At 38.1% G+C, this 11,047-nt stretch overlaps 1 protein-coding gene across 1 annotated transcript in view; it reads right to left on the bottom strand.

Annotated features, from left to right (window-relative positions):
• Positions 1 to 10,121, bottom strand: part of SERPINB7 (serpin family B member 7) — a 21,520-nt gene extending 11,399 nt beyond the window's left edge. The window contains exons 1-3 of the mRNA XM_006913758.2: positions 10,069 to 10,121; positions 3,907 to 4,092; positions 708 to 758 (exon numbers count right to left, since the gene is read on the bottom strand). Coding sequence (XP_006913820.1) covers positions 708 to 758; positions 3,907 to 4,074 — 219 coding nt within the window. The 5' untranslated portion in view covers positions 4,075 to 4,092; positions 10,069 to 10,121. The remainder of the gene's footprint in view (positions 1 to 707; positions 759 to 3,906; positions 4,093 to 10,068) is intronic.
• Between the last annotated feature and the right edge of the window lie 926 nt (positions 10,122 to 11,047).

Raw genomic sequence — 11,047 nt, 5'->3', positions numbered from 1 at the left:
TATGCATACTCTTACACAGGACATAAAACATGTATAGAAGAATTGAAAAATAATAACACCGTAAAAGCAGCAAACAAGGCCACATACATCAATCATTTTTTACTCTTTCTCATAATAATGTCCGTGATCAAAATTAGTTAAAAGATTTACTAAAATAAATAATTAAGGGCGTATAGTCGATATTACTGTAATGGTTTGCGTAGTGCCGGATGGATGCTAAAGTAAGTGGGAGATCACTTTATGGATTGTATAAATGTCTAACTTTTTAAAATTTAAAATAAAATTTTCAAAAAAAGAAAAATTTAAAGCAATCAATCAATAAAAATATCTTTCTAAATACATTATTTTTAAAAATGAACCTTAGAATAAAATTATTAACAGAAGTTGATAAATTTGCCTCATATGTGTACTAAATCATTTATTTTACAATTGTTAAGTTGGCCGTGAATATCAAAGACAAAAGCAAAACATTTAATTCCACACTATCTTGCCAAAATCCGGCCGACACGCAAGTAAGATATTGGTAAATTGATCATTAACAAGTAAATTATCAAAAGTTGTATTCGAGGTATCCACAGTGTGGAGGTCTGATGAGACATGTTCCTTTGCCTTAAAAGGATAGACAGCAGCATTAAATATGTAAGCGAGACAGTTGTTTTTCTAAATTTAGTCTCACGGTCTCTTTTCCTAAAAGAAAGTGTTTTTACCTGAGCATTAGAGGAGTTTCCATGTCCTGAGACAGCGTTGAAGTGAAGCACCTGCACACGGGGACAAGGACAGCAGTTAGCACGCCACGCTGACCGAGAAGGGGCCTGGGGAGGCGAAGCAAGACTCGGAGACTTCGGTGCGTGTGTGTGCGCGTGCATGTGCACGTGTGTGTGTGTGTGCATGTGTGTGTGCACATAGGGCAGGAAAGAAACATGCAGCTACCCTACTGACTTGGTTAAAACAGACAGTTCCTTGGGAACAGGATCACAAACCGGAAGAGTTAATAAATCAATCAGTGGCTGCAAATAAAATGTGTTTATTTTAGTTTGCTCCTTCTTGGGAGCGATTTAATAATTTCTTACTGATTACACCTGGACAAGGATGGAAAAGGGTCAAATAAAAAATAAAAACTTTGTTTAATTAAGTGGGACGCAAGATCAGGGCTGGCTAGGTGGGCACCGAGGCATAAAGGGGAGAAGAGTTTATTGACTCTCTAGGAAATCCGAAGGATGAAGCTAAATTGGGACTTGAGAGATATAATTTATGATCTTGCAATTATTTGAAATGAAGCAGTTATAGGTTTTTCTTTTCCAGTATGGGTCTCACGACCTCATTATTCTAATAATTGTTACTATGCAGGCTTTGAGATAAGCTCTACAGGTATCTCATTCTATACTCAGATTAACACAGAAGTAGGTAAGATTACCCTGATTTTGTGGATGGGTTGCCATGCCATCTCTGTGCTCGTAATGGCAGACCTGCAATTCAAAATCAACTATTGATTTTCTATTGCACTCTATCTGGTCTAGAACACCTTATTGTCAGTAAGCAAAGATATTTGAGAGTCATCTGGAAGGATTTTTTTAAAAGGAAAAGTTTAAAGGGATTTGTACTGGCCCAACTGTGACCATTTGAGCATCAAAATAAATAAATAAATAAAAGCTGTTGGTCTATGGTTATGCTTAAAAGGAACATAAAGATGGATGCCATAAATTTTAACCGAATCGATTAGGAGTGGATTTATCTAAAATACACATGTGTGACCAACAGTGCCAAGTGTTAGGTATGGCAATGAGACACTAACAGGGACAGGGTGGGCAGGGCTGAAAATGTATTTCCAAGAAGGTATTTTGCAGAGGACTGAAAATTTGTACAAATAAATTATGTGAATGTTTTTGTGTCTGTAGTTGCCATTTTTCTTGCATATTTCTTATAGGTGGTTAAAATAGCAAGGGTTATCAAAAGTAACCCCTGAAAGGCACTGATGGGGCAGTGACCATGACAGAAGGGACCCCAGCAGACTGGCAGCTGTTTGGATTCACTGAGACCCATCTCCCCTGAGTGGCTGAGCCCCGCTCCTCCGGCTCCTGAGGGGCAAGGAGACACCAGCAGATGAATAAGGCAACAACCAGAGAATGTCCCCGACCTGAAATTGCACAATAAGAAACACCTGTGTCTTCTGTTGTGTTGAAGACTCACTTTTCGTCTCAGGTGCGGAGCCTAAACACCATTGTCTAACATACTGAATAGGAACAAGCTTTAAGCTATTTTTTTAAAATTGGATATCATCAAATCGACCCCCTAGTTTGCAGGTAAGGACACCGAGGCCCACAAAGATAAACTCATTTTCCCAAGGCCAGAATTCGGATTTAATCTTCCAACTCCCAGAGCAGTGTTCTGTTTCCATGATGCCAAGTGGCCTCATTTGGTTCTAAAATATTATGTATTTTTATTAATGAATGGATACATTCTTATTAGTTGCTAGACTTTTTCCAAAGCCTTTATATATTTATTTATCAAAATACTAACTTCAAAATAACTGGGGCTCCGCAATAATGTTCTTTGGGTTTCATTTCCTTTTGGTAGTTTTCAGGCAAATGGTTCTCAACTGGGGTTTGATTCCGACCCCTGGGGGATATATGGTGGTGGCTGGAGACATGTTTGATTGTCACGACTGTGGAGAGGTGTGCCGATGGTACCTCGTGGGAAGAGCCCAGGGGTGCTGCTAAACCTCCTACATACAATGCACAGAACAGCCCTTCTAAACAAAGAATTATCTGGCCCAAAATGTCAGTAGGATTGTGGTTAAGAAATCCCGCTTTAGAAGATCACCCTGAGTTTGAATTGCAGCTCTGCCATTACCAGCACAGAGATGGCATGGCAACCCATGCATAAAATCAGGGTAATCTTCCCTGCTTCTGTGTTATTGTATCTAATAAGATATCTGTACAGCTTATCCCAAAGCCTGACACATGAAGTTCTGAGAGGTTGGCTGTTACTATCACCCCATTAAAGTGATGTGTTCACTGCACTGGGGTTGTGAATCACTCCAGCACTTGGAAAAATGGTATTCTTAGACTCTATGGTTACTCCCCAGCTACATATATTCAGAGAGAGAAAGCTAGGGAGAGAAAAGAATTATTCTAGCTTAAATTATCTACGCAAATAATCTTCGAAAAGTACTTAGATGTCAAAGGTTATAACAGGACAAGCTTCCTCTTGTATTCATTCATGAACTAACATAACGAAGGAATCGGTGGGCAGCAAGGGATGGCAATGGCCTCTAGGTCCTGTCTGGACCCACTGTCTTTCTTGCTACTGAGTTTCAATGACACATTCCTAAGAGAAAGGAGAGAAAGTGTGACCATTTCACTTTTCTGTGCGGCCAGGCTCAGGGCACTCTACGAGAGTGTGTTAGCACTTTCTGTAGGTAGTGGTTGTGCCCAGGTCACTACTGTTTAAACTAGGACCTCATTAGTATCTCCTCGGAGCTCTTCTTTCTCCTTCTTATCTACTCAGGCAGTGGTTCTCAAACTTTGTGTGCACCTGCAGAGTTTAATAACACGCAGTTATTAAACTGGGCTCCATCCCCAGGGTGTGTGATTCAGTAGGTTAGTTGGGAGCCCAAGCCTTTGTATTTCTAGCAAGTTCTCCTCCAGGTGATGCTGACACAGCCGGTCTGGGAAACACACTTCAAGAACCACAGCACCGAGGAAAAAAGCCAAAGCTGCAGTTCGAGAACTATCTCTGTTGTGTTCCAGCCGAGAAACAAATGCCGTGAGCTCCATGCCCTCTTCACCCCCAGAGCGGGGCTCACTGAGATGTCTTCATTTACCTGTGACTATTGCAGTAAAATATCCTCTCAGGGACAAAAATTTGCCCTAAGGATTCGTTGCAGAAGCCACCACCAGGACTGACCTTATCAAGCTGAGAAGCACCATCACCCCGCGCTCCCAAGCGGATCATGGCCAGGGCAGTGAGGATACTCAGAGAGGAGAAGAAGACGTTGCCATCTGCATGATTGCTATCCAAGTCTCGGAACAGGTTGAAGCAAAATTCTGCATTTTCTGTGGCAAGGGAGGCCATCGCGAAATGGAGTGCAGCCTAGAGAGCAACAAGGAAATTAATATGATGGTTTTTATATTCTTTTACTTTTTCAATTCAAAGCTTCATGTCTTCAGCCTTGGATGTAACCATCAACTAACTCAGAACAAAAAGAAAAGTTTCTGTGGTTGCGCATTCTTGTTATCGAAACTCTAAAACTATCTCCTTGGGCAACCAGGTGATGACATATATATATATATTTTTTTTTTGGAAGACCAAACTACTTTATTCTCACAGTTAAATGAGGAGAAACAGTAAAAGTTCCCCAAGAGTTCTGAGCATTTGTAGAGGGCTTTAAACACACACGCACACGCACACACACACGCACAAAGGAGTGATGCTGTCCCTCTTACGTTTGCCATAAACCGAATTATGCATTGAAGCAATTTCTTCCATTTTTCTCCAGAGAAGCAAGGTGCTTCAGCAAACACAGCCCCCCCAAGAATTGAGTTCTAATCAAGTTCTCCCAGTGGATGTTATTGCTTTTGACATTGACAGTAGACAAAATGAAAAAATAGAGCTTCCTATCTTTATCTTTTTCTCGTTCTCTGTCTTTTCTCTCTTTTCTTGCTTCATCTCCTTATCACCTCTTCTCCTTCATTTTATCTCCTCTCCTTTCCACACACATCATTAGGAAATTTGTTTTGGCAGAGTGAGATGGCATGATTTAGGGTAAAATGGCCAAGAAAAAGCATAAATACTACCTCTCCCATTAACTTCACCCACAATAATCTCTTCCTTGGCACCAAGAGGCAATTTATGATACTAGCCTAGAAGAGATGATCCAATTCTACTTCTTACTAACTGCATGACTTTGGGTCACTCATGTATCTGCTCTGAGCTTTAGTTACTGTATCTGTAAAATAAAGGTCTTAACCATCTCACACATGAGGCGTTGTTGTTAATGTGAAATTGTTTTGTAAACTATAAAGGTCTAGACGAGTGAAAGAGAATATTATTATTGTCTCCTTCTTCCCTCTGGTCTTTCCTCTATTTCTAAGTAGGCTGATCAGAAAAATCAAAGACAGTAAGTATGACTTTTTAAAAAATTATATTAAGAAAAGCAATCTGGAATACTGTTAACAAGAAAAAGTTTCCCTTTTTCCTTTACTCTGGGAACTGAAGATCTTAAAGGTAAGAATGGAAATTTAAGGTGACCGGTCAAGATGGCCTAGAAGGTAGAGGCTGTGTATACCTCCTCTCATGACCACACCAAAATTATTATGAAACTACAGAGCAACCAGCACGTGAAGTCACCTGAGGTCTGGCCGAACAGAAAAACTTCCCCTACAACTAGGGACAAAAATAAGAAGTCACCTCAAATCGGTAAAGGGGCAGAGAAGTGAAACCACCTGGTTGGCCCAGTCTCAAAACCACATATGGTGGTCAAGAATCAGGAGAGTTATCTTGGATGCTGAGCCCCATCCCCTACCTGAGGAGCAAGGGGTCCTGACCCCACACTGGGCGCGCCAACCCAGGGTTCCAGAGCTGAGGAAAGAAGTCTCCACAACTCATAGCTGCGAACGCCAGTGGAGGTTGCAGCTGAGAGAGACAGAGGGCTCAGGGAAGCAGAGACCTTCCTTTTAAAGGGCCCATGCTCAAACATACTTGCTGACAGAGTCACTCACTCTGAGCTCCAGCGCTGGGGCAGCTGCTCAAGGAGAGCCAGGGACACACAGGGAGATAGGAGTCGTCGAGCTTCAGGGCGAGGGCTGGAGGGGCAGCTTTCATACTTTTTTTTTACACTGATATTCTTTGGTGCAATGTTTATGTGTCTGCCTATGTTCTCATATTTACACCCAGGACTTATTCCCACTTCTTCCTGATGTGGCATTTCTATCTTCAGTGGCCCTTGATAGTTCCATTTTCAAGTCCTAAGCAGACACATTCATGGGGCGTATTCTCAAATCGCCCCACATTTCTAAGCTAAAACAGAGCAAACGTGCTCTTTACAGTAAAATAAGCATTACATCAGACAGGCTATCTTCCTCGCTTTCAAAATCATCAGTAATTTTTAAATGATAACATGTGAAGATTTAACACACCGTTTCCTTAACTCCAATGTAGCCTCTATACACATTCTTAGAGTGATCATACATCCTAACTTTTTTAGGACCATCTTAATTTCAAATATTATGCATCCCTGGTCCTATAAGCGTATTTATTCTTTTCAGACCATTTTATGATTATTTTTGGAATAGGCACGTGATTACCACATTATGTATCACTAACATGCATACTACTTTCCAACACAAAGGTCCATCTCTTACTAGAGAACCTAAGGTATAATAGCAAATTTAGAATCCAGGATGAAAATGAGATTATCTTTAAAGTCTTGATAATGTTTTTGAAACATAGAGGGCTGCCCCCCACCACGGAATTTTTCAGGAATCATTTTGGTATTTCTTTGCAGCCTTTCTCCACAATACTCAAACCAATCCCAATACCACAGTCAGGGTTGTCCCAGACTAAACAGATTAACATGGATACTCCAGATCATTCCCCTGAATAGTCTATGATATGATCTCCAATGATGTGACAGTTTCCAAGAATCGTGGACCCTGTTGCTAATAGTTATGTGACATGGGTCAAGTCTTTAACATCTCCGAGATTTTAAGTTTCGGCTTATTCAGTGAGATAGTAGATTTAAAGGACAGAAAAACATGAGTCCTTCCACACTCTTACCCCTGTAGGAGAGCTACACCACAGCATCAGGGCATTTGGGGCAGGAGACCAGGGCGTGGGGTGGAAAAGGAAGACGGTCAAGAGGACGGAGAGACATGTGGTTTGAAACCAGAATATTCTAAAATTGCCATTGTGCTGACTTCATCGAGGTCACAAAAATTTAATGGCTTTCAAAATTACAAATGACGTTAAAACAATTTTTCAATTTTCTATTTTATCAAATGGGAGCTTTAGGTTTTTTTAAAAAAAACTGAGAAACGACTCTATAGAATGCCTGACCCATTGTAGACGGTCAACAAATCAAAGTTAGTACATTAATTATTCTCTAGGAAATGAGAATAACCTGTTCTGTCCTGAAAGGTAACAAATTAGACATTTCCAAAGCGAAATATGAGAAACCAATATTCTACACTTGGGAATTATAAGTAATGAGAACGTCACTGAAGACAAAGCCATAAACGAGGCTGTAGGTCCAATTCTGCTGCTTTCAATTCCCTATAGGTCTCACACCTCAGTTATGCCTCCAGTGAGAAAATTATTCATATTACACACACCTTTACGCCCAGAAAGAACATCTGTGTTCTTTTAATAGCTACCCAGAAAAAATGTTAATTGATTTCCTACAGAATCCAGTGAGCGATATGGGCAGTGGTGAGGCCCCCAAACCTTTATATTTTACATCTGAAAAATAAATATTTCTTCTAAAATATAAAAACATAAGATTGAAATTAGTGAGCATACAAGTAAATATATGAAACTGAAGCATAAGATGATTTTTATGTTAAGTTTAGTAAACATAAAAAGTTCCTTAATTTTAGGGAGAAATTGTGTGTTAAATTCTCTTGAAACAGTTCTCTAAACTTTATAGCGATTGCTGAAAATCATAGTAAATAAAATTAATCACTCTTTAAAAAGCAACTTTTAATGTAAAATCAAAAAAATGCAAAAATCATAATATTCCTTTCAAACTATTTATGGTAAAAATTATATGCCATGGAGGATTGTGGGTATATTTTAATATATTTGATATAATGTGGACTAGAATCTTTCAAATCAGACTTGAAAGATTTTCCTTTATTTACTTTATTATTATTTTTTAGACTTGAAAGATTTTATTTTATTTATTTACTTCATTATTATTTTTTTGAGGGGGAGGACCTGAAAGATTTTTAAATGACCCTGTTTGGGAACCTGCCTTGTTGGTCCAATGTGGTCTGGAAGCTACTTGGTAGTATCATAACCCAAAGCACAAGAACATGCTTTTCAATACATTTTTCTTTGGTCAGGTTCCAATTTATCTTGTTGCTTTACAAATCTGTTTTACTATTTTACCCCTAAAGTGAAAACACCTTTACAAAGTCATTTTTAAATCACTTTCTAAGTAAGAATCACAAATTTTCATTGTCTAATCTTTTAATCATCCTGGTGACTTTCCACAAAATTGTAATCATATTAAGAGAAGAGAAGCTACGGAGGATTTTATGTATGCAAGCAATCGAGTACATATTTTTGTCACTTAGGTAAGTTTTATGGCAGAGAAACCGTACTAGAAAAATAATCATTACAGAGAAACATGAACGGAGACGTTACTAGACCATGATGAATTCTCAAGTGATGGCTTTTAAAATGATAAATGGCACGAGATAATGTATTTTTAAGCATTCTTGTACAAACATGTACTTAGAAAATAAATACCAAAAGGTATGTTCACCTCACGTAATTGCTTTTATAATCTTTATGCAGATGTACTGTAGGTTCCAGAAATGAAAGCAAGATTCTTTTCTTCTCATCTGATATTGAAGTCTGAATCCCACTGGCAAATAGATAACTACATTCAAGGCTGACTTAATTGTTTTACACCCAGGATTTCATCAGGTGACAGATAAATAAATATTAACTTGGTACCAAAACTGAGATTTTTTTTTTCTTTTTCCTATAATTACTGTTCAAAACAACTCTTTTAAAAATAAACAGAACGCCAATAAAAATAAACAAAATTCAAACAAGCCATCAATACATACCTGATGATTTGGGTCCTAACTAAATAACTAAAGAAAAGGGAAAAGGAAAATAAATTACTTTAAGCTACAGAAAAGATATCAGTATGATATTACCTCGTATGTCATTGTCTGGACATAGCAATGAAGGAAAATTATTTTCGTATCTTAAGAACTTGGTTTTTGATTCATTTTTCATTTCACTAAAAATGTTCCTTATATAAATAATTTAGCTTAATAGATAGATATGTAATTAATTTATAATTTTCAAGTTAACACAACTCATGAAGGTTTTTAAATCTCAAACATCAGACTTGAGGACCTAAAAATCCACGGAAGCCTGAAATCTATTTGCTAACTTATGGTATATTTTAATCTAAGAAATATTTTACCCCTTCCTTCCAGTAGTCAACCTACTATTTGTGTCAAAACAAAAGAATAACTATGTTCTCACTAGAGCATTTTTTTAAGTCTAATAAAAAGAAAAAACAATTTTTAAATAAAGCATAAGGAAAACCAGGGACAAAGCACATTCAATAAAACATAAATGTATAATGATATTATTTCATGGGCCCAATGTTATTATGTGTCTTAAATGTTTGGTCAAAATATTTTGTCTATACAAGAAAAAATAATCACATTTCATGGTACATTATTGAATGGGGGCGGGGGGGGGAGGGAAACAAAACCTCCTATATCTACCAAATCAAAATACACAAATTGGAGGAAAACATGAAAAACTTCTATTGAACATGTTTAATTCTTATCCTTACCATATAAGTTAAATGTAATGCTATAAATAGTTACTTCCCTACAGAAGCATTTTTAAATCTTTCCATTTCTGTTAAAAACGTCATCTCAAATTTTAATAAATCTCTAATACGACAACACTTCGTTGTGCTTAGATTAACAGAGTTCAATACTAATCTCAAAAATTAGTATATTTCAACCCATAATGCCTTAAATAAGAACACTGGAAATGTAGAATCTAGATTTTCACAGACTTTCCCAAATGCTATTTTTCCATCCCAAGATGGAGCACGAAGTGTTGAACTGGGCTCTGGTCCTCTGTCCAGGATGGTGCCTGCCATCCTCCCCGTGACACCACATAAAGTCAGCCACAGACGAGCCATAAGACAGAGAAGCTGAGAACAGGACCAGGCAATGATTTTGATGTTTGATGAGTTTAGACTCTCAGATACAGAGAAGCAGCCATGATTCATTCATTTCTCCCTTTCTCTCTCATTCAAAGTGTCTGACCAGACTTTAAGTTGTGGGCTTCAGAAATATTTACCTTACTCTCTTCATAGAGGAAGTTAGCAGCCGGTTGGGTGAGTCTGAAAGAGTTCCTTGCATTACTCTGAAATATAAAGCCTCTGACTCAGACACTCCCTACTCCCTTCGTGATGGCCATGGTAGTTTTAAATAATGTCCTTAAGGTGGAATTCTGTTCATGCCTTTTACAGAGTAAATTCAAAATGGCTATGGGTAGAATATTAGCTACAGATCCAATTCGAAGTAGCCCAAATAGATTATTTCTTTAATGAATCAAATTCCAGCACAACATTTTATTTAATTTGATGTTAACATCACATATTTTCATATAGTCTATGTAGATATTCATGCGCCAAGATACAACCAGTATTTTTATATATGGAAAAGTATGCTTTTCAAACTCAGTCACTGATTTTTGTTATGGTCGTTCGTTTGATTCCTCCTCCTCCTCCGACTCTGGTGTCTCACAAGGAGTATGGCAGAGCCTCCCCTTCAAGGTTTCATATTCTAGCGTGTAAATTTAATTATCCAGGGGAGTGAAGAGGGAGTGAGGAGAACAGAGTGGGGGAGAAAGCACTGCTCTGCCTGAGGAGTTGGGGGTCACTGGATTCGAGGGAGGTAAATGAGCTGGCTGTTTCAGGAGGAATAAGGTTTTACTTTACGTAGTGTTTCTTTTTCTTTCCTTTTTTAACTTTACAATTGTCACAAGCTTTTCTTTTTTAATTTTTATTTTTCAAGTAGAGTTGACATTCAAGATTATTTAAAATTAGCACATAGTGTTTCTGACTTTACGTTATACATTATTCCTGCAAGCAGTTCCCACCCTGCCTTCATATTAATTGTATGTTTAATCCTAAAATGAAATATCCTGGCCATTGGAAGTTCTCTAAGGTGAGTAGCCTACCGGAAGGACAAACGCGTCCTTCCATCATGAGGGGGCGTGTCTCTCCCTCCATCAGAAGAATACGTTAGTGAAAACTAAATAAGCAACAAAAATG

Source organism: Pteropus alecto, unplaced genomic scaffold, assembly GCF_000325575.1.
Source record: "Pteropus alecto unplaced genomic scaffold, ASM32557v1 scaffold14, whole genome shotgun sequence".
NCBI classification, from domain to species: domain Eukaryota; kingdom Metazoa; phylum Chordata; class Mammalia; order Chiroptera; family Pteropodidae; genus Pteropus; species Pteropus alecto.
The sequence above is the reverse complement of the archived record's forward strand: the minus strand, read 5'-3'. Positions and strand labels throughout refer to the sequence as shown.